Source organism: Carlito syrichta, unplaced genomic scaffold, assembly GCF_000164805.1.
Source record: "Carlito syrichta isolate Samal-C Ts95f unplaced genomic scaffold, Tarsius_syrichta-2.0.1 Scaffold302454, whole genome shotgun sequence".
Taxonomy (NCBI): Eukaryota; Metazoa; Chordata; class Mammalia; order Primates; family Tarsiidae; genus Carlito; species Carlito syrichta.
In genome coordinates this window covers 60,697-88,358 of record NW_007246550.1, presented here as the reverse complement: position 1 = coordinate 88,358, position 27,662 = coordinate 60,697, and the positions used below count along the sequence as shown (strand labels likewise).

At 58.0% G+C, this 27,662-nt stretch overlaps 1 protein-coding gene across 1 annotated transcript; it reads left to right on the top strand.

Moving 5' to 3' along the window:
- The first annotated feature begins 5,074 nt into the window (after positions 1 to 5,074).
- On the top strand, positions 5,075 to 26,773 carry FBXO32 (F-box protein 32). The gene is made up of 8 exons (XM_021711697.1): positions 5,075 to 5,181; positions 6,949 to 6,998; positions 7,469 to 7,561; positions 20,077 to 20,170; positions 21,254 to 21,438; positions 24,747 to 24,929; positions 25,833 to 25,976; positions 26,674 to 26,773. Exons 1-8 carry the CDS (start codon positions 5,154 to 5,156, stop codon positions 26,761 to 26,763), a joined length of 867 nt encoding a protein of 288 aa, XP_021567372.1. The 5' UTR covers positions 5,075 to 5,153; the 3' UTR covers positions 26,764 to 26,773.
- The last annotated feature ends 889 nt before the right edge of the window (positions 26,774 to 27,662 follow it).

The following is a 27,662-nucleotide window of genomic DNA, read 5'->3' as shown; positions in this document are numbered from 1 at the left end:
TGCCCGGCGTCCCCGTGCCCTCGCGAGCCGCCGCCCTCCGCGGCGAGGCCCTCGGCCCGGGTGGTGCCTGCGGCTGCCCGAAGCCCACCCCAGCTCCCCCAGCTCTGCCCTCTGGAGGAAGCCTGAGGTCCCGGCCCGGCTGGGCTGGGCTGACCACCAGCCGCCTGAGGGGCCAGGTGGTCCGGACTCTGCCGACGCCTGGCCTGACGGTTGGACTCCCAGACTGGCCTGCCACCCCGCGAGGGGGGCGAGGAAGGGAGCCCCAAGGGGGTGGTGCAGCCGGGGTCACCGCTGGGCGCCTTTTCCTGCTGCCTGTGGTCAGAGCCACCAGCGGCGACAGCCCCAGATGGACTTCAGTGGAGAGTCTGCCACTGGGCCGGTTCCCAGTTCCTGAGACTCAGCAGCGGTTGTTTGCATGAAGCTTTGGCAGTAAGTTTTAAGAAAACCGTCCGGAAAATGTAGTGGTGTGGGCAGCCTGACCTCAGAACCTCCCACTGGTGACTCGAAATGCGTCTCACTGTCTTTGTCTCCCCCTGAAGAAAGAGAAGTTATTCCATCCGGGGGTCTGTCAGGAAAGACACTGGGATGCAGGCTCCCGGGAGTCCAGGGAGCATGACGAAGACCTCGTGTTCACCGAGAGTCAGATGCCTTGTTTGCAGAAAAGTAGAAGGCGAGCCCTGTCACTGTCTTTCGGCCCTGGAGTGACCAGTTAGGACTAAGGGGTTCTCCCTCAACAAGATGGGAAGCTGCCTTCCTCCCTGTTCAAACAACGTGTGACATTTGGGTTCTCTGTGTCAAGGTTTGGATTCTCCGGAAGGGGCGGCGGAGGTCTCACGCGCAGTCGGTGGCTCGCCCAGATGGGATGGGGGCTGCGCCTCCGCGGGGACCGCGTCGGGAGCGTTTTTGAAAGCGTCAGCCGTGTGAGGCACACCGCGGCCGGCCCAGCAGAGAGCCGGGGCAGCGTCCCTTTTAGACGACAGGCGGGCTCCCTGCCTCCATGGGAGGAAAACCTGGAGGGGCTTCAACTCACACCAGCGCCTGAGTAGGCTGGGGTGGGCGCTTCCGCCCTGGTGTCCCCTTGGCGAACCTCCCCTTTCCTCCCACTTCCCGCCGAGCTGCAGTCACACTCATCACCATGACCACGCAGTGGCCGATGCGGTGACCACCTGTGGGCCTCTGAGTCAGCGTTCAGGAATCACGTGGTAGCTGTGAGCTGGCTGTTTGTTTGAAGGGTATTTTTTTTCCAGCAATGGTAAACAATCCCTTCCCCGCTTAGCACCCGACGGCTGCCAACTCCTTAAGAGCAGTTGGCCTTCTGAGGTCTGGGTTTGGCATCTCCAATGTCCCGCTGTTTTCGGCCTTTGTTTCCCTGTGATGTCAGGTCTGGGCCCAGCCCGTCCCACACAGGTGAAGCTGAATGCCTCTCCTGTTAGGAGCAAACAAAAGGCAGGCCCTCGGGGAGCAGGGAGGGGCTGGGACACAGGACACCGGGGGCAGGCTCAGGTAGACTGGCTTTCCTGGTCCCGGCCCCCTTCTGCTTGTGAGCGGGCAGGTGCGTCGCGGTTTCGGCTTGGGCTGTTGTGAGTCACAGCACGCCTGTCCTGGACTCTGCTGGCCGTCCTCTCTGGGGTCCAGGGGCCACCCTCCTCCACCAGCCATGCGTCACAGATCCCATCACAGCCAGGTGCCCAAGCCTTGGGTCGCAGGGGCATTTCAGATGGGCTTAAAACAGGTCCCCTGCTCAAAACACAGAAGTTACATGACATACAAGGGGAGCGGTGAGTGTCAAGCAGATTAAACATTCAAGGAAGGGCCGATTTGGGAAGATCCAGAATGCCTGGGGAAGTGGTGGCGGCGCCCACAAGCCGCTCTCACAGACAGCCCCCGCCCGCCGGCCCACAGGGTGAGTAACCCAAGTCGGCTGACCCTCAGCCTCTCTTCCCTGGGCCTCCAATTCTGTGGCTGAAAACTCACTGGGATGTGGCTTTGGTGTCCAGCGAAGCCTGGACCCAGAAGCAGGAAGTTTGCCGGGGACCCTGGATACAAACAACAGTTAAGGTTTTATGAGCGCTGACTGTGTGCGAGACACTGTTCTGTGTTACACACAAGGCTGTTTGTTTCTCCAGAACAACCTGGGCGCTGGCGGTGCGAGGTCAGCGATCTGGGTGCGCACCAGCACAAATTAGCACAGAAATCTCGCAGGCTTTCGTCAAGGCTGCCGTGTGGCTGCAGTTAAGCCCCTAGGGCCAGTCGTGGCCCTCTTAAATGGTTTTTATTGCAGATGGAATGAGACTCCAGGCTTCTTTTTTTTTTATCCCTCCTTTATCTGCTGCCAAAAGAGTCATATTTATGGTCTTATTTTGAAGTCTTTTCACCTTTTCTAAAGTTGTCTTAAAGTTTCTGGACATGTGGTAGCATGGGCCTGGGGGAGGGAGGGTTTTTCTTATTCTAGGCCTATGCCTATAAAAATCAAGGTTGGTAAAAAGTGACTGCAAAGTAGCAGTGTGCTGGCTATGATTGAATTTGGTGAGGAAAGCTGCCTCGCTGAGATGTTTTGCGTATTTTAAAAAGTCAGATGTTACAATTCCTAAATGGTGGTGGTTTTTCTTGTTAAAAAACTCGGTTGTGATTTTCCATTGGCTTTGCATTTCCTTGAGATGGACACAATTGCACTCTCAAAATAGCCTCTAGCTGAATATATTATTGCTTAAAAGAAAACATAGAAGTAGGCAACACAAATAAACCCTGCAGACCTTCTTTCCAGGGCCTGCCTCGGGAACCCAAAACCTGATACCAAACGAAAAGCATAGGGTTTCTCTGTGGTTGAAACTTCTCTGTGTTCTGCAGTGAGAGAGAGCATCGATTATGTAAAATCCTTCTTAAACTAGCTTTCGAGATGAGTCACTGGGGCTTAAAGCAGGTTACTGTAGCTTCTGTGAAGGAAGGGAGTGCTCAAATTCCTTTGAAGAATGTTTTCAATCAGAGAAGCATAGGATCAAATATAAGCATGTAAAATGTCTAAGTCATGGTTGCAGTCTCCGGGCCAAGCTCAGAAAGCCATCTGCTAAAACTTAAATGTGCAATTGAGAAGGAGACAGCTTCCTACTATGGCTCTCTGTGTGTGGGATTTATACGGTAGGTTTTAGTTGTTGGGGGGGGGCATTTTCTATAAAAATAAGCCTTCATGTGATATTTTTGCACACACAATGTTCTGGCTTTGCTTTCTGAAGCTGTTCTCGGCTTCGGTACATCTCGGACCACTCGAGTGACCTTCCGGCATTTTTTCCTTCTCTCAACCTAGACATTTCGTAAGTCAGCCTCAGGGTCTTGGAGCTCTTGTCTTGTCACGCCCATCTCTTTCTGCTGACCCGGGAGCAGATACCCACTGGGTTGTGATTGCACACCCCTGTAGTCATACGAGTAGACAAACATGCACACACGTCACACCCAGCTTGGCCCAGAAGCCCTTGGCTGGCTTAAGAAAGGGCCCCTGAGAGGACTGTATCTGAAACCCAAAAATATCCTGTTTCCCTGAATGGAAAGGAGAAGGCTACCGAGTCTGTTTGGAAACTCAATAAGTGGCATTAAGCGTGGCCTTGAAGGAAGGTTAACAGATGATGGACAGTCCGTCGTCAGGTTTATCCCCCGGGGTCCAGGAAGGCAACATCAAGGGTGCTGCTGGCGATGTCATGTGTTGGCGTCTGAGTAGATCCTTACTGTGCTGATTGAAGTGCCACTTGATAGACCGTCGTAACAAAAGGACACCAGAAGTCCCTTTAAACTCTCTTTTCTCTCCTCCATCTGCACAATGCCAAGAGAACAGAGGAGTGCCGGTGCACGTCCTTGTACCCAACAGAGGTGTGGCCAAAAAAGATCCTAGTGGAATCACATTTTAAATTCAGCAGAGGAACTCAGAAAACTAAAGGAGTATAATGTATTGGTGGTGTTGCAGGAAATAGCACCCGCCTAGTTTGTGTTTGCCACCTGGCATTACAAATCCTGCCTTGTGGGAGGCCGAGGGAGATGGGGAATCTGTCTCATTACACCTCAGTATCTCTCGTGCATCCCCTCATTCAGAGATTCGCTTCAAAGTTACATCACGTCATAGAATAGCTCATCAGCCCCTCAGTTGACAGCTGGACCCCTGAGCGAAATGCACCCCTGGCCCAGGTGCAGGTTGACATGCACACCCTTTGATGGCCCGTGATTTAGCCAGGTGCAGCCAATGTCTGTTCCACCCTTGCAAACTCACGAAGTTTGTCTACCTTGCTAGGACCCAAGGTTTTCCCCTGGCAGTGTGGTGGCCAGCGTCAGTCCGGGAGTACAGCTCGCCCCGTGGACTGGACATTCTGAGCAGTGAGGTCCGTGTATCAGATGTTGGTAGACGTGATCATGTTTTAGAGATACGACTGGGGCGTGCCAGTTAAAAGCAGCTGGGGTGCCCCTTAGATGGATGGATCGTGTGGCCCGTCAAGTATATCTCAGTGAAGCTGTTTCGTTGTTTTAAAAAAAAAAAAAAGCCTTGGGAGGCTGAGGCGGAAGGATCGCTGGAGCCCAGCAGGTCGACACTGGGGTGGCCATGAGTGTGCCACTGCACTCCAGCCTGGGTGTCGGAGTGAGACTCCAACTCAAAAAAAACAATAAAAGATTTTTTTAAAAAAAGCAGCAGCTTGAGTGGATGCTCTTGCAAAATGCAGACATTGTGTGTCCCGGTGACGCCAGGAGTCGCCCTCCCCCACGGACCATTCTGCCGCAAGTCATGTTGCAGTGGCCTGCGTTGTCCCCAGCGAGAGTGTGGGGCGCCGTGTCCACAGCTACAGTGGCAGCCACTGTGAGGGAATCCACAAGCGGCAGCAGCCCCGTCCCTGCCTTCCACACAGATGTGACACCACTTCATCCGAGAGCGAAGGCTGTGCCCCTGTAGACATTTTCTTGTGTTGGGTGGCCACGGTATTATTTTGTTCAAGAAGCACATCTGTCTGTTTTGTGACCCACCCAGTTATTTATAGCAACAGCTTGCACTGCCGCATAGCTGTCACAGCTCACCCTCTGTCTCTTGTTATTCTAGTTACTGCAACAAGGAGACATACGATAAAGAGAACCTCTTCAATAGCCTGAACTATGACGTGGCGGCCAAGAAGAGAAAGAAGGACATGCTGAACAGCAAAGCCAAAACCCAGTGTAAGCCTCTCGTTTTGAGCTAAGAAGAATGCTGTCTGCAGAGAGTGGTGATGGGTTTTCGAAGGAAAAAAAAAAGTCATGCCTCCCTCGTTAGACATCGGCCTTGGTCAGTCCCTACCAGAGGCTTCTGGGATCTCTGCACTCAGAAACCTGGCCGTGCATTTCACAAGCAAGGCTAACCTCCTTCCTTGGGACAGCCTGCCTGGTGCCCTGAGGCAACCTGGGCCACCGGCTTCTGTCTGGGCAACCGAGATGGACGGCACAGGGCGACTCATGCCGCAGGGGCCTCACTCCCCACGCGCACTAGTCTGGGGAAATCACAAGTGGCTGCTTATCAGGGAAGGGCTGAGATGTGGGAGGTCGTGGAGGCTGGTGACTGTGACACTCCTGGGAGGAGGCTCGGACCCTCCTGCGGCCACCTTGTCACCACCTGGCCCCACGCTGGTAATGCTTTTCTCACTCTGATCATCAAAAGGGTTTCACATGCTTGTAATTCCGGCTACTCGGAAGGCTGAGGCGGAAGGATCGCCGGAGCCCGGCAGGTCGAGGCTGCGGTGGCCGGGAGCGGCCACTGCACTCCAGTCTGGGCGACAGAGTGAGACTCCAACTGAAAAAAAAAAAGGGTTTTTGAGGCTTCTGGGCAAAGCAAAAGAAGCTTTGACCTTTATCTGCGCGTTCACAGGGAATTGGAGGTGTAGCATCCAGGCTCTCAGACCCACTCTGCTCCAAGTGTCTGGGGGTCTCGGCATATCACTGGCCCTCTGCGCCTCAAATCAGAGGCAGCTGAATGTCTTTCGAGGCCCCTGGCAGGAACAAACATTCTATAACGTTGTCTGTATCCTGGTTATCTGAGCAGAGTCACTTTCTGGTGGGCGCCTTTTTTCCTGCTTTTCACTTGTGTCTGATGTGGGCTGTGTTGTTACCACTCGGAGCTGTGATCAGCCGGACCAAGCCTAGTGTGTGCTTTTATTTTGAGCTGTGTTTTGAAGCTTTGACCATAAATTTGTTTCTCCCTATTCCCTTGTATAAATACTACTAATATTTCTAGATGCTGTATGTTAGCATTAGCAGAGAGTATAAACTTTTATTAATCAGCATGAATTATTTTAATTTAATCTGCACCACGTGGTTTTCCCATGCGTCTGTTCTGTTTCTACTGTTTAAGGCCTTGCCTAAGACTTAGGTTTGGCATTTAAAATAAACTTATACTTAGGTATTCGGTCTTTAAATTTTAGACCTTTGTGCTTGTTACAGCATAATGTGGGAGGCTGAGGTGAGTGGATTGCCTGAGCCTGCGGGTTCGAGACCCGCCTGGGCAGCGAGACCTCATCTCTACAATAAATTGAAAAATCAGCCGGGCATGGTAGCACATGCCTGTAATTCCGGCTACTTGGAAGGCTGAGGCGGAAGGATCGCCGGAGCCCAGCAGGTCGAGGCTGCGGTGGCCGGGAGCGACCACTGCACTTCAGTCTGGGCGACAGAGTGAGACTCCAACTTAAAAAAAAAAAAAGAAAAGAAAAGAAAAGAAAACAATACCTTGGCGCTTTGGTGTACAAAATCTGACTCCCAAAGACTGAGAGTGCCTCAGGCAAAGCCAATTCCAGCTCCATTGTTTACACGCTGCAGTGATGAAGCATCTGTACCTCCTACGCTGTCCATAGAGTCTTGTACTTTTTTTGGAACTTTAAAACTTTGGGAGAAACGAAATGTGTAGGCTCTTGAGCATGTTGCAGGCTTCAAGCCGTGTGTTATTTTCTGTCTCTGTAGATTTCCACCAAGAAAAATGGATCTATGTTCACAAAGGCAGCACTAAGGAGGTGAGCATGGGCCCCGCGTTTGGCGATGCCAGGCCTCACGCCCCCCTGCTGGGCAAGCGGACATGGGCAGCAGTGTCACTCACACCATGGGGTCTCCGTGGGGGTGGGGTGCTGCCTCACAGCCCCTCCCTAGCCGGCTGTCAGACTGTGGGACGACAGGGAGTCAAAGAAGCAGAAGTCACGGGCGGGGGGTCTTGCGGGGAGCTCCTTGCACTCGCTCGCGCAGCAGCCACAAGAGCGTGCTTGTAAAGCGCCTTGTAAAGATGGGCGGCCCATCCAGCCGGTTTAGTACCCAGCCTCGGTGTTCCCTCGGGACACGGCCTCCCTCATGTTCCAGGAGTTCTCCAGACTCGAACTCGGGCCCAGGCTTCAGCCCCAGGAGGGCGAATCGCGGCACAGAGCTCTCGTGGCTGTTCTGGCGCGATGTTCCCATGGGCGGGAGTAACCCTGTGTCTTGTTCTCACGCCCAGCGCCACGGGTACTGCACCCTGGGGGAAGCTTTCAACAGGCTGGACTTCTCAACCGCCATCCTGGACTCCAGAAGGTTCAACTACGTGGTGCGGGTGAGTCTCAGGCGCCCGGAGGCCTAGCTGGCTCTCTCCGCTGAGGCATCTCAGAGTCCTTCCCCAAATCCAACTTTATAGGACCCTGAGAATCTGAGGCAAGCAGGAAACAGACTCCTCGGCCTCCCGCGTCCCCTTGCGCCTCAGCTCTTGGGCGGGTCCCGTCAGACGTCCCTGGGCCTGACCCTGGGATACCCCACTCCCAGCTGCTGGGCACACAGCGCCGCGGAGGGACACACAGGCCCTGCGAGGTCCGCCAGAGAGGATTTGGCGGGCCTGGAGCCCCCGCTTGTTCTGAACGCTCCGCACCTCAGAGTGTCCTCGCCTTGGCGGAGTCTGGGTGACCCCAGGGCACCCTCGAGGTCTCTTTCCCATGACTCCCCCCGCCCCTGCGGTGAGTGCTCAGCCCCTTGTCTGCCTGACGCCTGAAACTCTGTTTGTGTCTGCTGCTTTCTGTTTTAAACCTTATTTTGAAAAATGTGCCTATTTTTTCTTTAACGGGCATTAGTAAAATATCAATGATGAGGGTCGTAAAGCCAATGAGCTTCTCCGTGAGGGCGGAGTCATCGATTCTTTTTGACTAGTTTATTGTTCTGTTGTGGCCTGCCCGCAAAGCCCTCTCGGGCATTTCTGTTGGTGGTTCGACCTGGCGGCAGCAGCTGCTTGGGCTTCAGGTTCCAGAGTGTGAGGTGTGTTCCCCCGGGGTGCTGGCCGACCGGGTTCTTGTTTCCTTTTCCCTGGGTGGTTGTGCTCCTTGGTGCCCTGTCAAGTGTCAGATGATTGTGAGGCTCGGCCAGAGTGATAATATGCAAGCCCCCTTGAGGCCGGCACCTTCACCTGTCAACCGGGCAGATGCGGGCCGGGCCGTCCAGCCTGACCTGATGCAAACCCAGGCCTGTAAGCCGTAGGCTGAGAGCTCCGAGCTGAACCGGGCCGCCTGCACAGACTGGCCCCCTCCCTGGCCAAGCCCTCCTCCTGGCCCGAAGGGCATGGAGACAGGAGGCCTCCTGGGGCGAGGCATCCATGCCACTCGTGTGACTCTGCAGGTTCACAGAGGCCACCCGGTCCCCTGAGTGCCCACAGACTCATCCAGCTGGCGGCAGAGGGGCCCAGGAGGCTCTGGAAGCTTCTCTTGCTAAGAATAGGAATAGCCTCCCTCTCCTAGGCATTGCAGGAGGATACCTAAGCCCAGCGTTTTATTGCAAACTGACCTTCAGAATGGTCCATTGTGAGCCGGCTTCCTTCCTCCCAAGAAATGGGATCAGGCAGAGCGGTGAGGACCTGCATGTGCCGCCATTACGCGCCCCCTCTGCCCCCAACAAGCCCTGTGAAATATGGGCACTCCGTGAGCTCTGTGTAAGCAAGTGGCAGTACAGAAAGGGATGAGATCGGGCTTGGGGATCCAGCGGCCCCGGCACCTACACACGTGACTCTTCTGGGGTCCCCGTGAGGGAGGATGCTGTCGGTTCCTGCTTCACTGCCTTCAGGCTGGCGCCACCTCCCACGCTTGGCCTCTGTGGGGAGGGCGTCCCTCAGCCTCCTGGGGCAGCCATGGTGACAAGTTGTCGCGGAAGAGCTTTGCGGGCTAAAATCTCCCATGCAAAGCCAGACACTAACACTTACTATGGCCCTGTTACCAAAACAATTGTTGATCTCCCCACAGTGCCTTTCCATCTCATCGATACAAGTAATTAGTGACTCCGGCACCTAACTGAGACTCAGCACCAAGAAAGTGTGTCCACTAGTGTCTAATTGTAAAAGATGTCACGAGCACATTCCCGAGGTCATCCTAAAGTTAGAGAAGCTGCGAGTGCTTTCAAAGTCGTCAGGCTCAGAAATCGTGGGAAAATCCCTCTGTGCTGGAGAGCACAGTCTCTTTCCCCTTCGCTGCCGGCGTCCTTTGTAATTTGAGAAATAATAATGTTATTTTGGTAAGGAACTTAGAGCACACTAACATGAGGCACTGGGCTTTGAGGTTTTCCTTCTTGGGAACTCAGTCACTCGTGTCTTCTCACCTTAAGCCGGCTCTGCAGAGCAGCTGGCCAGGGTGTCATCCCCGTCTCACTCCTTTGGCCTCACGGTGTTTTTATGCTGCAGTGAAAACACTGAGGAGCTAGACCGATTGTGAGAGCCGTTTGGAAGAAAAAGGGGAGAAGATGTCTTATGTTCATGCTTGCTGACATCTTCCAAAAGAGACACAAGGGGGCACCGTGGGAGACAGATGATGTGTAGGGGGCACCATGGGAGACGGACATGACATGGGGGGAGGCGATGCAGAAGACGGCCACAACACGGGGGCGCCACAGGAGAGGGACACGATGGGGGGGGTCACGGGAGACGGATGCGACACGCAAGGGCACCACGGAAGACAGACACGGGGACACCGTGGGAGGCAGCCCACACTGCCGCCTTGAAATGTGACCATGTCTGTCACTTAGCATGAAAATCTCATGGAACGTTTGGAATCGGAGCACGTCTGACTGCAGACTGGCAGTTTGCATCACGCCACTTTCAGTGGCTCCAGGTTGCGTGTGGCGCCTGCTCCCTCCCCGCACACCTCTGGTGACGTCAGCAGTTGTCGCTGTGTGCTTTAAAGGTGGCTGGACACCTCCAGAAGCAGCTGCTTGCCATTGCGGAAGGCCGTCAGAGCCTGGAGAACAGTCTACCCCATGCCTGGGGACCAATGCTATAGGAAACTCCCTTGGGGGGGGTCCAGGGCCGAGTCTCTCATGGGGAGGGAGGCTGGTGACTGCGAGGAGGCACAGGCCGGCGACCAGGCACGGGAGGCCAGAGGATGCGCTGGGCCCCTGGCGTCTAGTCAGCCGGGGGGAGGTTCTGAGACGACCCAGCCTGTAACCCAAGGGTTCTCAGCCCCAACTACTCCTCCAAGTCACCCGGGAGCTTGTTCAGCTCTGGAAGCCCACCTCCACATGTCTGGCTCAATGAGTGACGGCGGTTCCAGGTATTGCTGCTTCTAAAACCACCTGCCTGGCCGTGCCAAGTTTGCAGTTTGCAGGCGAGCTCAGAAAAACCACCTTGGAGCCCAAGTACTATCTTTTCCATCATGGAGTTTCAAACAAGGCACACTGAGGCGTGCACTTCCAGATGTGACTTCTGGGCGCACCCTGTGGTCCATCAGGAGTTCTTTGATGGACAGAGGGCAGCCCCTCCCACGTTCCCACTCAGAGCCATTCTCAAAGCCTGTTTGCTGAGGTGATTTCTGCAGACCGAGCACTTGACCTCTCTAAACTCGGATAATCATGCCTCTATTGAAGCATTTTTGTGAGAATGAAAAATGTGATGGGAAAAGAAAGGCAGTGGGTGTGAAAATGTTACGTAAGTTTCCACAAGGCGGTGCAGCTTGTTTTTTAGGAAGGAAGTAGGTCTGGAGCCTATGCAGCCCTCTTTCCTGGACAATCAAGACCCAAGTCTCGACTAACAGGCCAGATGCCAGAGGGGCAAAGGCCTGCCTATGGCAGGGGGACTTCGGAGGCACCCAGAACGGCTACCCGACTCTTAAATCTCCCCGGTGAGGCACAAGGACAGAAAACAGCCACATTGACCCCAACAAGTGCCCGTTCCCCAGTTCCCTGGTGAGTCACTTGAGAAACTTATGGGGATAAGATGGAATTAAGATAAAAACGGCAGTGCCAATAAAAAGTATGACTCCAAAAGGGCATGGAACCCGCAGCTGTGAAGTATCTGCTGTTGCTAGTGCGATGTCAAATCAGGCTGGAACTTGAACTCAGACACGCGTGCCTGCAGGCCCAGGCCCTGCCCTGGCCGGGGAGGGCAGCAGAAGAAACGGTGAGGACTTTGCCTTGACGGTCTACAGCAGGGCTGGGCACACCACTGGTCCTCGGGGCCGTGCAGCCCACTGCTTTTGCACGGCCCACCGGCTGGGAAGGGCTTACGCATTTGTTCAGTGCTTCAAAACACGGAAAGAAGTGTAATAGTTCATGACGCGTGGAAATTATGTGCAACTCACATGTCAGTGTCCATAAATAACATGTTATTGGAACACAGCTATGCACACTTGTTAGATGTTGTCTGTAGCTGTCTTCGTGCTAAACAGCAGAATGAGTTCAGAATGGACGACAGGGACCTTGTGGCCTGCAAGCTTAAAATATTCTCTATCTGCTCTTTACAGAAAAAAAAATCGCTGACCCCTGTTATACAGTCTAATTGGTGTTTTGTAAATTATGCACTATAAAAAGTTACCTGGGTTAGGGGCAGCAGTTCATGCCTGTAATCCCGGCACTTTGGAAAGCCAAGGCGGGAGAATTGCTTGAGGCCGGAAGTTTAGGACCAGGCAGGACAACATAGTGAGACCTCCAGCTCCACAAGAAAAATAATCCAAAAAAATTAGCTGGGCATGGTGGTACACACCTGTTGTCCCAGCTACTCAAGAGGCTGAAGCCAGGCTCGGTGGCTCAGCCTATAATCCCACGCTTGGGAGGCTGAGGTGAGTAAATTGCCTGAGCCCATGGGTTCGAGACCTGCCTGGGCAACTTGGCAAGACCTCATCTCTACAATAAATTTTTTAAAAAATTAGCTGGGCATGGTAGCGTGCACCTGTAGTTCCAGCTACTTGGAAGGCTAAGGCGGAAGAATCGCCAGAGCCCAGCAGGTCGAGGTTGCAGTGGCCGGGAGCAGCCACTGCACTCCAGTCTGGGCGACAGAGTGAGACTCCAACTCAAAAAAAAAAAAAAGAGGCTTGAGGTGGGAGGATCACTGGAGCCCTGCAATTTGAGGTCACAATGAACTATGATCATGCCACTATGCTCTAGCCTGGACAACAGAGCAAGACCCCGTCTCAAAAAAAAAAAAAAGTGACCTTTCCTGACACCATGAGAAAGAATCTGAAAAGCACCGAGACGTATGAAGCCAAACGGGCTGTGGCATTTCAGAAGATGGCGTCACATGGGCAGGTATTTGAGAAAGACTTCGGGGACGAGCTGGGGTTGGAGTTCAGGACTGGCTGAAGGCAGGGAGGTCCGAGGTCCGTTAAGAGGTCTGTGGGCAGAACATTCCGTGGGTACCCTTGAGGACCAGGGTCCACGAAGGGCGTGGCCCAAGCCCGTCGTGACCTTGGCGCGATCCCTCACCCACCTAGAGGGGCGCGAGAGCAGCCACAGCCTGCCCAGAGCACAGTGGGCTGGGACGTGCGTGCACAGGGCAGCCTGGCACTCCCACAGTCCCTCTGCCACAGCGAGATGAGCCGCTCACGGCACGTCCACCCTGCATGCGAGGAAGTCTGTGACGCTGGTGGGGACGGGTCGTTTCCGTGCAGCCAGACGAGACGGCTGGGCAGACTTGGGCGGGGCGTGGCGTGTGAGGCCCCTTCGCACGGCTCACCCGGCGGGCAGGAGGGAGCCACTGCAGAACGAGGAGCGGGGCACCGCGGCAGGGAGGGGTTCCAGAATCACGGCTGCCACCCCTTCCTGAACTCCCAGCTGTCATCAGCCACCAGGCAGCGGGTTGTCCCCCAGTGTGTCTCCTCTTTAACAAGCGCAGTCAGGCTGTGTCGAGGCAGATGTCGCTAGCCCATTTTGGAGATGAGGCGGCAGAGGCCAGGGAACGGAGTTGTCCATTCATTTCTGGCCGGAGGGGCCGTGCGGAACTGGAGGCCCGAGCCTGACCGGAGTGGACCTGCCATGGGTGCTGGCGGTCCCAAGGACAAAGGACACCCGCGGCCAGCTCCTTGTTCCCTCCTGCAAGGAGGCCATCGCCGACACCGGTGCACATCCGTGTTTCTTTCTGTGTGACCGCCCGGGGTGCACTTGCGTGTTTCCAGCAAGTCGCCGCATTCCTACTGCCCCGAAAGCCTTCTCCAGAAACATGTTTTAGTTTAAGTTGACTGGCGGCTTGGCAAGCGTGGGCTGAACAGGGCTTGGTGGCTCCAACTTAAACCCAGTGCCTTCAGTTAAGGGCGGCTGCTGCCAAGCCCCTGGTGGGCCGGGGCACATGTGCGGAGCAGCCTGGCCCACCCGTGGGTCCCTCTGCCACGGTGACCTTGAGTTCACCTGAGGCTGGCTCCTCGGTGACCTCCTCCGGCGGAGGGCGGCTTCGGCCACCTGGGTTTCACACGCACGCAGCCCGGAAGGGAGGAGGGGCAGCGGAGGTCCGAGCTGTGGGCCCCTTGGACAGTGTCTCCTGGGCATGAGTGTGCATGCTAAAGCCGACCGGGGTGTTTATGCTGAGGCCGCGGGGGTCCTTCCATGAACGCTGACCAGGCTGCCGGTGGCTTTGCAGGAGAAGGTCGGTTCCTCCCAGAATGCCTGGTCGTGGCAGTCATGATGGGCGTTCGGGCCGACTCTGCAGTGTCCAGGTGCCCACGGGAGATGGGTACACTCACAGGCGGGTGGCCCTTGCAGAAAGAGGGCTTCCTGAGGTAGCGGGCCGCCCGCTCAGCCACAGAAGTAATGTTCGTCCGGGTAGGTTGGCACGCCTACGGTCCCAGGTACTCAGGCTGAGGCAGGAGGATCGCTGGAGCCCAGGAGGTGGAGGCTGCAGGGGGCTGTGACCATGCCACTGCACTCCAGCCTGGGCAGCAGAGTGAGACCCTGTCACAGAAAAGAGAGCTGTGCTAGTGATGGTGTTGCTGGGAAAATGAAACAGCACTTGACCATGTGAGTGCTGCTGTGCCTGGTGCCACGCCCGGCACAGGGTGGCAGTTGTTGCTGTTACCATCCTCGTCATCCCGGGGGCCTCGTTGTGGGCAGAGAAAGCACCCAGAAGTAGAAACTCAGGATGAAATACAATACCGAGAGACGCTTTCTTACTCTCCGCCTGTTTTTCTTTCTCGCACCACTTTGGAGGCTGCATCGAAAGCAGCCTGTGTGTGGAGCTTTTTTCTAGAGGACTCCGCATCTCCACAGACACCACAGGCCCAGAACCGTATTTTGAATTAGAATTCTACCTCCTGGCCGCCGTTATGTTTCCTAGCTTTGGCCCCCTCCGCTATTGAGGAGGTGAATCTCCTCTCTCTCTCTCTCTCTCTCTCTCTCTCTCTCTCGTTTACTTTCTAAATAAACTCTATTTTCCAATCTAAAAAAAAAAAAGTCTACCTCCCAGGCCAGGTGTCCCTCCGGGGGCATCAGTCTGGAAGCAGGCCCTGTGAGTGCTGGCCTGATGACCCAGCCTGCCTGCCCTTGACCTTGACATGTTGTGCACCCATCATGGGTCACCACTTTTGTTTCCAGGTCCCCTCCAGCCATAACATGCCTTGATTCTGAAAGACAGATGTGTTAAAGAGAGGTTGGTCAGCACTGGCCTGTCCAGGCTGGGTAGAGTGGTAAATGGGATGACCCCCTGTGTGCAGGCTTATGTCTTCACCATCCCCTCCCCAAGCACATAAACAAGACCCTCCCCGCCATGCATCGGTGGAGTGGTGGAGACAGGGAAGCCGCAGTGCGGGAGGGGTGGGGCCAGGAAGCTTTCACACAGATGATCTGAGAGGGCTCTCTGTACTCCTCAGGCGAGGCCCAAGGGCGGGGACAGAGCCAGGCACTTTGGGAGGCCGGGGTGAGTGGATCGCCTGAGCCCGCGGGTTCGAGACCAGGCAGCTTGGCGAGACCTCGTCTCTACAATAAATCAAAAATTAGCCAGGTGTGGTAGTGTGCACCTGTAGTTCCAACTACTTGGAAGGCTGTGGCGGAAGGATCGCCAGAGCCCAGTGGGTCCACCCTGGGGCGGCCGGGAGTGTGCCATGCACTCCCACCTGGGCGATGGAGTGAGACTCCAACTCAAAAAAAAAAAAAGATAAGGCACAGGCAAAGGCCCGGGGTGGACACAAGCCTGGCCTGTGAGAGGAGCAAACAGAAGGAGTTTGGGAGCACTGTGCCCCACAAGGCAGGAGGAAAGCAGAGACAGTTGGGGAGCACCGCGGCCCTGGCAGGAGCTCGCGCTGCTTCTAAGCCACGTGAGAGCTGCACGTGACCCAACGTGTTCTTTAAAGCCTGACCGCTATGCCAGATAAGAGGAGGGAAGGGGAGACAGGAACTGCTCTCCACAGCACGCAGGGAGCGCTCCCTCCGGCTCCCTGCGCTCCCGTCGCCCCACTCCACGCTGTGACACCGCTGGGAGACCCGCTCTGCGGTGTTGCCACAGTGGCGTCCTTCCCCCAGTCTGCACCTCCAAGACCAGCATGAGCCAAGGCTGAAGGCCAGGCTGTGGCTCGGCAGGCGGTGACCCCTGTCCTCCCTCCCGCCACTCAGACGCAACCCCGTGGCCGCACAGTTAGTCAGTGTGGACCACACTGGGCACACAGAGTGCCCGCACCATTACGACACCGTGGAACTCGGAGGGGCTGAGAAGCCAGCCGCGCCTCCTCCCCTTCGCCCTCCGCCTCTCCTCAAGCAGCCGCAGACCCCGGGCACCGGGGCTAACATTCGCCCAGCAGGAGACAGACCGCCCCCTCCAGCAAGACGTGCTCCTCGGCTCTCATTTTCTCCCGAGCGGGGGCAGAGGGTCCAGCCGGCCAAGTCAACTTGGTCAACCGGTGGTTGGGGGCTGACTGGCTTCCCTCGACACACGCTGTCTCAGCACAGAAACAAAATAAACAAACCCTGCCCTTCCCGGCGAGGTCTCCATGTCAGTGCCTTCTGGAGCCAGGCCTGCCGAGCGACACCAACGTGAAGAGCAGACCCGAGGGCCGACCCAAAGTAGTGGCCCTGTCCCAGGTGTGCCGTTGGCGCTTTCTGGGTCTCATGTCTCCCCATGTTGAAAGCCAATGCCCAGTTACAATGTAACACTGAGTAACAGTTCCAGACTCTCTTTCCCTGGAATATAACAATGCATGGCATTGCTACTCTTTTTGGAGTAAAATCTGGCCCAACATGCAAAATGCATTGGCCTTGACAAAATGAAGTCCTTAAGCGGTCAGAATCGATGCTCTGTTAGACACACTTGGACTCGGATCCGGGCTCTACCGTCTGCTGCTGCTGCTGATGTGTCTGTCTTTGGGCGGGGCGCTTAACTTCTCTGAGCCTCAGAGCCCTCATCCGTCAAATGGTGACCCCGTCTTCGTTGAAGATAAACAAGGTCATGCATGGGAGGTGTTGGGCACAGTCGCTGGCACGGAGTGAACCCCCCTGATGGTTAACAGGACTCCGTGGGAGATGAAGCTCTGCGGGTCATAAAATGGACCAGCGTTAACTGTCATCAACAGAGGGAGCTGCTGCGTGTCTCGCACAGAAACGCCAGAAAGACCCAGGAGGTAGGAAAGCCTTCGAGTGTACGTGAGAAGACTCGCAGTTGAAACAGACTCGGAAGGTCTTTGGGCCCGTTGTCGTTAATTCGCGGTCTCTTGCCCAGAGACCACTCTCTTGGTGATGCTGCGCGTGGCGATCGAAGCCGCGATGATGATTTGCAGGGCGTGTTCTTTGCCCCAGCCCCGTCGTGGGGGCTTCACGGACATGCACTCCATCTGCACAGCAACTCAAGTAAGCACTGTCACCGTGCAGACCTTGTGGATGGGACAGCTGGGTTGGGCCGTCGGACTGTGAGCCTCGCTCTTTCGGCTGTTTTTTGTGGGTGTGTTTTCTTCTGTGGAGATGCAGCTTTCTGTGTGAAACGAAGGCATGGTGTGCTCCGTCACTCTCACACTCTGCTCTTGTAAGTAAAGTTGTGTTGGAACGCAGCCAAGCCCACTTGTCCGCAGACGTCTCTGGCTGCTTCCGCACCGTAGCGGCAGAGCTGAGTGGTGACCGTGCGGCCCACAGGCCCCACCACACTTACCTACTGTCCAGCCCTTCCCAGGAAAGGGTGCCTACCCGGTGTCAGCTTACAGGTCACCAAAGGACTGGGCTTGGAAGGGGAAGAAATAATTCCTCTAATGCCCTGTGTGTGGCATTTATAGTGTAGATTTGGTGTTTACAGGGGGTTTTTACGTATTTATCTCCCTGAATCCTCGTAACGATCCTGTGAAGTGAGTCGTCTTTATATTTCCATTTTAGAAATGAAGAAACAAGGTCAGAGAGATTAAATGGCTCGCACCATAGCCTGGACAGTAAACTCCCTGAGTCGAGGGATCGTGTGTCCTCATCGTCACGGGCCTGTCACCTACACAGGCTGAAACGGAGCGAGCTCTCAGAAAGTACATGCTGAATGAATGACAGTTGCCAAGGTCACCCTGGAGAGGCCAGGGGCTGTCTTCCTGACGCCGCAGGGCCTGGCAGTTTTGAGGAGGGACTTGCCCTGGAGATAGCTGAAGCGCAGAGTGGCTGACGTGTGGCCTCGCTGTCGCTTGACAGATTTGTGCAGCTGTGCTCCTCCCCCTCCTGAGTCAAAGTCGATCCTCTGGCCCCATCGCCTGGGGAGCTTTCCTGTCCTGCTCGGCGCCCGTTTAGACGGGGTTAAAGCGGACACCCTCATGAGAGGGTGGTCACGTGGCGCCGCCTGGGTTTTGGACGGGTTTCCGGCACAGCCTGGGCAGCCCTCCTCCCGCCTGGTCGTCCTCCCGCCGCCCCCCTCCTGCAGGGCCATGAGTCATGGCGCCCGGCCGGCCGCCCCTCCAGGCCAACCCAAGGCCTTTGTTTTCTTTCTTCTCTGGGCTTGTCCTGGGAGGGAGGCTCGGGTGTTCATAGACATCCCCTCGGCCTTCTGAGTCCCGCCGATGGCAGGGAGATAAGTGGGAGGCTGGCCAGCCCCTTGGTGCCACCTTGCCCCCTCTCCGCTGTCACGTGCTGGTGGGTGGCAGAGCAGAGCCCCCCAGGCAGAGAGCATCTGCTGTGGCCCCGCCCCGGACGTGGGCCCGTGGCTTGTGATTCCCGGCCTCTTTGGTGTCACACAGCCGGCTCCTGCCTCCACGGGCCAGCCGCCCATGGGAGCACACCGCCGCCGCCTCCCTGTGGCCCCATCGCTCCCTGCGCGTGGGAGTCACAGCCAGGCAGGAAGAGGGCTTTTGCTCTGGCTTTAGGGTTTGGGTTGTGTTTTGTTTTCAATTGCAAGTAAGATTATGCTCAGGAAATGGAATCTGTGTGTGCTTTGACAGCTCCGAAGGGCTCCAAGGGTCAGACATTGAAGCAAGCACCTTGGGAGCAGAGGGGCCCTGAGCCACCCGGGGTGTTTTCTGGGCCTTGGTTTCTCTGCAGCCAGGGCGAAGACCTCACGTGACTTCTGCCCTCGGCCTCGGTGGTTCCAGCCCCGGCAGGGGCCGAGCTCAGGGTTGAGCACCCTGAAGTGGCGCCGGGCGGAGGCCCTTTGGAGCGCTTCCCAGGAGAAGGGACTCCAGCTTCGCCTGAGGGTCTCGGGTCCCTCCACCTGGCCCACTGCACCGGAGTCCTGTCGGTTTCCGTGGGGCCTGGTGGGCTTGGATGAGCCGCTCGCTTTCTCCTCAGATCAGCTCTCTGCCTGGCGACTCTTTGAAGGCACAAGGTGTGTCCCCGTAGCCTCCTCTGTTGAGAAGGATGCCGAGTCCTCCCCGGGCCATTGGGTCATGAGGGCGGTCTCCTGAGCCTCCCTTTCCTCATCTGCTAAGCGGGTTGAATCAGGCCATCCCCAAGACCCCGCCAGTCTGGCTTCGCTTTTCAACAACAGAATCTGGTTTTTCAAAGACTCTTTCTACATCTGTGAAGAACTCTGCTCTAGGACAGAGCCGGGCCAAGGGTGCCCTGCCTTCAGTTCTCGTCTGGGTTTCTTTTGGCTTGGTGGTGACGGGTAAGGCTCGGAGACAGCCCGGCCTCCACCCGGCGCTCCCCCACGTGGCGGTGCCGAGGGCGTCCCGTGGCTCGTCCACTGTCACTCCCGGCAGCCGTGAGGGCCCCATGCGGTTCTCGGCCAGACAAACAAACGGGGATGCCAGAAGACAGGGCCACTTGCCCACAGCACTGAGCTAATACGCAGCCAGATCAGGACTCGAGGCTGAGGCTGAGCACCGCGGGGCCCAGGTTCCCAGCCGCTGTGGCATCAGTGCCCCCGAGCGGGGCAGGCGTGTAAACTACACACCCAGCGTCTTCCTGCCGCCACCAGCCTCTCCCTACGGGGGGGTAAGTGTGGTGAGAGGGTCTCGTCAGGAGAGATGCTCACCGAGCACTGCGGAGGCAGGAGGTGTCTGGATAAGAGTTGCCACTTCTGTGGAACCGCACAGCTGCAGCATGTGTGTGCTTGGCGCCAGGAGCACTGTCAGGGCTGGCGGAGGGTGGGGGGAAGTTTGAGGGGCAGAAGGATCCCCGCGGGGGACAGTCGTGCGGACCTCGGCATCACAGGCCGGGGGAGGTGGGGCCCCTCAAACGCACCAGCTTCACTTGAAGAGGGGCAAGGAGAACGGGCTCGCCCTGGCTGAAGCCAGACTCCCTACAGAAAAGAAAACAGCCGCTAACGGTGCAGCCTGAGTCCTGGGTGAGCGGTGACGCGTCTCCCTCTCGCTCCGAGTGCCTGCTCTGCCCCGCACTGTGGCCCTGCCTGCGACGTCCCCCCTCAGCCTGTGCCCGCGCGTCCCGGGACCCGAAGTGGAGATGAGAGGAGAGCAGCGCCTGTGTTCTAAGCTGGGCGGCGTCTATTTTTATCCACAGCTGCTGGAGCTGATCGCCAAGTCACAGCTCACCTCCCTGAGCGGCATCGCCCAGAAGAACTTCATGAACATTTTGGAGAAAGTGGTGCTGAAAGGTGAGCTCCCTCGCCCTCCATCACCCTTTCTGCAGGCACGGGCAGGCAGGCGTGGCGTTCGATTGGAGGCACGCCGAGGGTGAATGTGACTCGCTCCAGGGGTGCAGGCTTCCCCTTCAAAAAGGGGCATGGGCCGGGCTCGGTGGCTCAGCCTGTAATCCCGCGCTTTGGGAGGCCGAGGTGAGTGGATTGCCTGGGCCCACGGGTTCGAGACCTGCCTGGGCAACTTGGCAAGACCTCATCTCTACAATAAAAATCAAAAAAATCAGCCGGGCGTGGTAGCGTGCGCCTGTAGTTCCAGCTACTTGGAAGGCCGAGGAGGAAGGATCATCAGAGCCCGGCAGGTCGAGGCTGCGGTGACCGGGAGCGGCCACTGCACTCCAGTCTGGGCGACAGAGTGAGACTCCAACTCAAAAAAAGCAAAACGGGGGCATGATGCGTCCTCACAGCAGGGGGTGGCACCCTCCCTCCCTCAGGGCCATCCTGTGCCCTGCTGCCAGCCTCTCGGGCTCCTCACTGGAGGCCTTGTCCTGGCCTCGGCCCCTTGCCTCCAGGTTCCTAGGAAATCGGGCAGTGCGCAGAGGCAGAGTAGGTTTGTAGACTGCTTGAGCTAGAAGGAACCTCAGGCCTCTGGCTCGGCTGACTCGTTGAACACACGGGGAAACTGAGGCCCAGGAGGAGACGTGGCTTGTCTTAATCACACAGAGTCCACCGGACAGGGCCAGAACCCAAGCTCCAAAGCCTGGAGCCCTGCCCCTTCCCCCAGTGGTCTAGATGGGGCATCGCAACCAGACAAAAGCAACAGCTCACCGGTCAGTGGATCCCAGGTGCTGGTGGAGCCGTGAAGAGAGCACGGCTTTATAGAAAACCAGGGAGGGAACAGAGGGTCCCCAGGTAACAGACACCCTATCCCTTCGCCTCAGTGCACGAGCTCAGCCAAGATCAGAGTAAACACTGGCAGGAAGGGAAACCGAGTCACAGGGGCAGAGCCCCTTGACGTGGGCAGAATGGAGTGGAGAAGCCCGCTTGGAAGACGGGGCATCCTGGTGCCATGACACTGATGGCCTTTTCTTCCCACCCAAGTCCTTGAAGACCAGCAAAACATCCGCCTCATACGGGAGCTGCTCCAGACGCTCTACACGTCGCTGTGCACGCTGGTCCAGCGGGTCGGCAAGTCTGTGCTGGTCGGGAACATCAACATGTGGGTGTCGCGCATGGAGGCCATCCTGCACTGGCAGCAGCAGCTGGACGACATCCAGATCAGCAGGGTAAGTGGGTGGCCCCCAGGGGCAGAGGCACATACCACACACGCACGGGCACACACGCACGGGCACACACGCACATGTGCACCCACACAACATGCACCCACACTCACACACGCACCACGCGCACACCACGGAGCAAAGCACTCATGCACATCCTCTTTCAGAAACTGCCCCGAGTATTTGCTGGCTTTACCAGAATTTCCTCGTGGCAACCATGTACATGGTTTATTCTGGTAATTTCCCCCAACCCCCAACCCGTCTCTCAAAAATGGAGGCATAGCTTGACAGGGGGGTTTGAGACTCAAGTTCCCCCCTGCACCGCCTGCCTGACTTCTGCCTCCTCTGTGGCCTGGGCTGCCTGTTCCCAGCCCAGGAGAGCACTGCCCGGCCAGGCACAGACGTGAGCAGGTCCCATCTGTCCCAAGGCATCTTTCCTCGGCGACTGGGAGCACCGCCGAGATGGTCACCCCTGCCAGAACCCCCGAGGAGCCCCTCGGTCCCCTCTGCTCCCGTGCTTTGCCCTTCTGCGGGCCCGCATCCTCACAGCCCTCCTCGGGTGATCGCAGACCCCCTTCGTGGGCAGGGTGGAGCGGAGCCAGAGAAGCCCTGTGACTGTCCCAGCATGGCGCGGCAGTCGGGGCCTGAGCTGAGGCCGGAGCCCAGGACCCCTGGCTCCTAAGGTGGCGAACTGTGCCTGACGCCCGCGGCTCCGGACTTCTTCCAGTCAGGGTTCCTTCTTGCTGGTGACCCATAGTCGGTCTTTTTGAAGCCTCTCTGAGCCAGGGAAACCCACGCCAAAGAGATCAGATGCTGGCGTTCATGCACACCTTCTGCTCGAGGGGTCCAGCCCCTGTCTGTCCTCGGCACACCCCGGGCCTGGTCCTGCCTTTCCCGGCCATTCACTCTGAGGCGGCCACTGCCCTGTGGCCCCTGAGCGGCCCAGCCCGCCTCCGTCCTCTGGCTTATGGATGCCACGAAGCTGGGACGTGGCCTGCCTCGTTCCGTTCCCAGCACAGCAGGAGGCGGGCGGCACGTTTCATGGAGCAGTGGAGACCTGGAGGGGGCCTGCTCCCTCCGCCCACCCCGAGTGCTCACTCGTGCTCAGAGGAACGCGACTGGGAAACACCGCTCTGTGCGGAGGACATGGAGCACGGCTACCAGCAGCAGGATTCGGGCACCTCATCCAGCCTCCTGGGCCACCCTCTTTTCTGAGAGATGAGGTGACAGTGCCTGCTCAGAGCCCCGGGGTGAGATTCAATGCATGGACATACAGGGACAGGTGGCACGGCATCGACACTCTGCGCGGTTCCCTTCCGAGGGCTCCGCCTCCCTGCGGAGCTCACCCAGTGAAGGACGGCACACCTGAGGCACCGTAGAGGCTGGCGGTGCTGCGCTCGGGCCTCCCTGGCTGCCTCGCTCTGCCAGTGAGCCGCATGATGGGCCTCTCCTCACGAGAGCAGTGGGCCTGAGCAGGGAAGGGTCGCTGGGCCGGCCTCGCCCTGGGAGCATGCGGTCCGCGGAGGCTGGGCATCCCCTGTGTGCACCTCCCGCCCGGCCTCTGTCCCAGCCCTCCTGGGCCGGGGCTGGCGCCCGCAGAGCCCTACAGGGCCTTTCCTGCGAGGGCCCCGCTCTCAGAGGAAGCAGAGATGGGGGACAGACAGGAAGGACTCGAGGGCTGGGGTCTGGCCGGTGTCGGAGAGCTGACGCCCCTTGACAGTCTGGCCCACCGAGGAGTGCATCGTTCCGTGAAAATGCCGAGGCGACTTTCCGCGTCCACGCTGTTTACTGGTCAAGGGTCAGTGGGTGTCCTCCCGACGCGTCATCCTGTTCTTCAGGATGTTCGTGTCCGGCTCTGTGAAGCCGCTTCTTACTGGCAGAAATAATTAACATCCTCCAGGATGAAGGAGAAAGTGAGGAGAACTGGTTTTCCGGGACGGCGCGCGATCGCCATGCCGGGCAAGGCCTGTCTGAGGCGCTGGGGGCGGCGTGCGCCCGGGCGGATGCCAGACGCGTTCTCCTCCCTGCTCGCGCTGAGAGGCAAGAGGCACGCGAGCAGTTAACTGCATCAGGAGCCGGGGCTCAGCGTGGGGTCTGGGCTAGGGTTTTGGAAAAGTTCCGGTTCGGAAACTTGACAGCGTGAGCTCTGCCAAGCGGCCTGGCCTTTAACAGCCGTTCATGTCGTAACCGGCCGGGGCGTTTTGACCAAAAAAGTAGAGGCTTTGAAGTGCTGGAAGCAAAAGGCAATCTCATGGCGGTTTTATGAGCTCATAGGATCTGCAGCAGTAGACGGATGGCAGGCGGGCCCGGGCCTTCCGCGGCTGGCAGGGACCTGGGCTCTGCGAACAGCTGGAAGCTCTGCCCAGAGCCTGCGGTGGGCTTGGCAGGACGCTTGTTGAGTCCTCGTACCCGGACGAAGTGGGAGGCTGGGGTCCTTGGGTGCCAGGCTGTAGGAGCCGAAAGAGGTCCCCTGGGCCTCTGGGCGCCACTCACTTGGGACTGGGGACGCTGACCGACTTCCTGAAGGTGTGGGGTCCAGCTCCGCCCCGTCCCTCCAGCAGTCTCCGGCCACCTCCATCTCCCAACAGCTCACCCTCCCAAGGCCCCACCCTGCCCCCTCCCCACGCCGTGGCTGTCCTGTTTGGCAGGGGACACGGGGCAGGGCCGTGGCCGAGCGTACCCTGGTGTCCCCTGCAAGCTGGGCTACGATGCACTTGTTCAGAGCTCAGCGCCTGTAAAAATTCCAGGAGGGAAGTTGACACCATTCTCGGGATGCTTTCCCCTGAGCTGAGAAACATTTTCTCCATCCTGTGTTTTTTTTCCCCTGTGACCTCTCAGAGGTCACAGATCCTTGATCTAAAAACGGCAGGAGTTCGAGGTTGAGCGCTCACCCACAGGGAGAATGGGAAGGTCAGGAGCCCCAGTCCTGGGAGAGAACCCACTCGAGGGACCAGAGGCCATGGGGCGGCGAGGCGCGCGACGGCCGCCTGCGCCCCTGTCTCCAGGCAGCGAGGCCTCGGGGAAGGGCACGATTCGTGATGAACCGGGTCCAGCACAGACCCAGGTGTGCTGCTTGGAGAGCCCTGAAGGGTGCGACACGCAGCTCCGTGAAGTGTAGGGAGGTCCCTCAGCACATCTGGCCTGCGGCACTCTGGGCTGCTTTTGGTGGCCCCGGCCTCTGCGTTCAGGATGGGGAGGATGACGGCGACGGACTCTGACCCACCCCGGCCCTCGGGTGGGGGCCGTGGGCCCGCCGCGGCGGTGTGGCCGGGTGGCCACGCTCCCACCCGCTGAGCCTTGTCCTCTCTCTGCAGCCGGCCTTCCGGGGCCTGACCTTCACGGACCTGCCTCTGTGCCTGCAGCTGAACGTCATGCAGCGGCTGAGTGACGGCCGTGACCTGGTCAGCCTGGGCCAGGCGGCCCCCGGCCTGCTCGCGCTCAGCGAGGACCGGCTGCTGTGGAAGAGGCTCTGCCAGTACCACTTCTCCGAGCGGCAGGTGTGTGGCCGCGGCTGCCGCCCGCCCAACCCCCACCCCCGCGGCATCCACGGGCTTGACGTCCGAGGGCTCCGCGCCGGGGCTGTCTAGGCCACTGGGAAAAACCTTAAACAAGGAGTACGTGAGGCGGTTTTGTTGCAGGTGGTTTGGATGAAAACAGCAGCTGACATTCTTGCCCTATTTGCATTGCACCACTCACCGCCCAAAGGCTAAGCTGGCACCCATCCTTTCTTTCTGCAGCCAAACGGCGCCCATTCGGGTGCTTTCCAGCCAACGTGCTTTCACAGGCACTGCAACCTAGAGAACAGATGTGGTTGTGCCCACTCCACACAGGCGAAGAGCCCACAGCCACAGTGGCCAAGTGACACGTGCACCTCAGGGGAGTGGTCCTCGGAGCCAGGGGGCTGCCCTGAGCTTGAATTTGGTGTTCGGACCCCAGCTCCAGCTGCACTCCCCTCGTCAGGCTGCCCCCAGTGTGCCGGGCTTCATCCAGTTTCTGTGCGTAGACGCATGAGTTCACCTGGTTCTGTTCACAGAGCCACTGACACTTCGACGTGAGAGAGAGCTGCAGGGCCAAGCAGTGGCTGCATCTCCCTGGAAACGACCCCTCAGGTCCATGGCCAGTGAAGCTGCCTACTGAGCTCACCTAGGCCTCAAAGGACCATCCCAGTGCAGTCTAGTGAGGGTCACTCATGTGTCACTGGCCACCTGTTCCTTTTAAAGGCGGGTGAAGAGCCGCCATCTAGCTGAGGAGAGCTGGGAAGATGCTTCTGTGTATCTTGACAGTGTTCCCCCTAGCTATTGTAGACAGAAAGGGGGGAGCAGAACTTCTAGAACCAGAACGCCACACACCATCTTCTTTGGAGACTCTCCTGCAATTTTTTTGTGTGTTTGGTTTTTTAGATCCGCAAGCGATTAATTTTGTCGGACAAAGGGCAGCTGGATTGGAAGAAGATGTATTTCAAACTCATCCGGTGTTACCCCAGGAAGGAGCAGTACGGAGACACCCTGCAGCTTTGCAAACACTGTCACATCCTTTCCTGGAAGGTACGTGTCTCCCAGGCGGCTGCCCCGAACCCCTTGCCTGGCCCCGGAGCCGGCAGTGCCCGTGGCATGCGCGGCGCGAGTCTTGCGCCGTCTCCCCCGCTGCCCCGGCTGAAAGGGAGGTGAGGCCAAGGCAGCACCAGGGCGGGAGGAGGACTTCCGTGTCCTCCCCCTCCTCCACTCTCACCCGCCCATGCCCGGTCCTCCTGGTGCCCGAGGCACATGCTCACCCATGCAGACATACTGCTCTCAAGCTTTTCCAGGCCTTAGAATCGTGTCTGTCGGCACATGATAGAGGCACCTGGTTTGGGGCTACATGTGGTGCTTTAATACATTTGTGTAATCTGTGAGATCAAATCCAGGCACTCAGGGTGTCCATCCCCTTACATATGCATCATTCCTTTAATGTGGGAGCCATTCCAGCTCCTCCCTCCTAGCTGTCTCGAGGCGCACCATCGCGTGTTGCAAACAGCAGCCACCCCACCGCTCCACCGAGCGCCCGGGCCCCGTGTTCTCCCACCAAGCCACAGGCAGGCGCCCGTCTGCCCGCTTCTCTGCATGCCCCCACCCTTCCCGGCCTCTGGTGACCACGAGCCCCACACCCTGTGGCATTCCTGCGCGAGCTGGGTCAGGCCTCTTCTACCAGAAGCCAGTGGGGTGCCCCTGAGAACTCACCCCCCGCCGTGCCGTTCCCTTGCAGGGCACTGACCACCCGTGTACCGCCAACAGCCCAGAGAGCTGCTCCGTCTCGCTGCTGCCCCAGGACTTCATCAACCTGTTCAAGTTCTGAACCGCAGCACGTCAGCCCTGGGTCGGCGGAGCTGGACACTTCGTGTGTAAATAGCGTACATTTGAGACATGGACTCGAAACTGCCGAGACGCGTCGCGAGAGGACGTTGCAGAGGGCGGAGGACAGACGGGCGTGCGGGCGTGGGCGCCTCCGCGGCGCTGGGACGGAGAGGCGGGGACGCTGTACCCAGGCTCTTTTCCTAGCAGCGTGCCGGCAGGACTGTGAGGCAGGCCCTCTCTCCCAGCAGCGCACGCGGAATGCTCTTGGCGCCCACGGGAACGCCTTTCTGGTCCCTGGGAAGAACGAGGCAAGACGCAGATGCAGCGTAGAACACTCTTTGTTGACGATGTGGAAACGCGTCTAGAAAAGCAGAAGACTGACTTGTGGGCCGCCCTTGGCTTCGGGCCTCGCGGAGGGTCTGTCTGGAAAAGGCAGAGGAGCTGCCCGGCTGCCCACGTGAGCAGCGGAGGGCCTGACCTGGGAAGACGCCACACCATGGTCTACCTCGCACTCGCCGCGCACTCGCCAGCGCCCCGGCCCATCCGGCCCGTCTGCTTTCTTGTGTTTTCATCGCTGAAACTGATTGGGGATGGAAGGGATGCTGGAAGCACCTCATCTCGGCTCACGTCTCCCCTCCTGGCAAGCAGGACCCTCCTCGGGGCCGCCTCTTCCAGAGCAAAGCTAGAGTCCACGTGCCCTTGCCCGTCCACTTTGGCGCTCCTCTGGGAACAGAAGGCTGGCTTAAGCCAGTCGCGGCGGAAGTTCTGCTGCAGGAAAGACAGCTGGTGGCCCAGGAGCTGGGAGGCTTCCTTACTCCCGTCCGCCCAGCCGGCTTGCCTCCTTGGGCATCTTTGTGGACGCATGTGTGTCTGCGACGTATCGGGAGGCCTGGAAGTCGG

Excerpts from the sequence above, each read along its gene's own strand:
- FBXO32 (XM_021711697.1), top strand. The coding sequence starts at position 5,154 with ATGCTGAACAGCAAAGCCAAAACCCAGT. Across the intron at positions 7,562-20,076 it reads GGTTCAACTACGTGGTGCGG|CTGCTGGAGCTGATCGCCAA; the intron begins GTGAGTCTCAGG and ends TTTTATCCACAG. Across the intron at positions 20,171-21,253 it reads GGAGAAAGTGGTGCTGAAAG|TCCTTGAAGACCAGCAAAAC; the intron begins GTGAGCTCCCTC and ends TTCCCACCCAAG.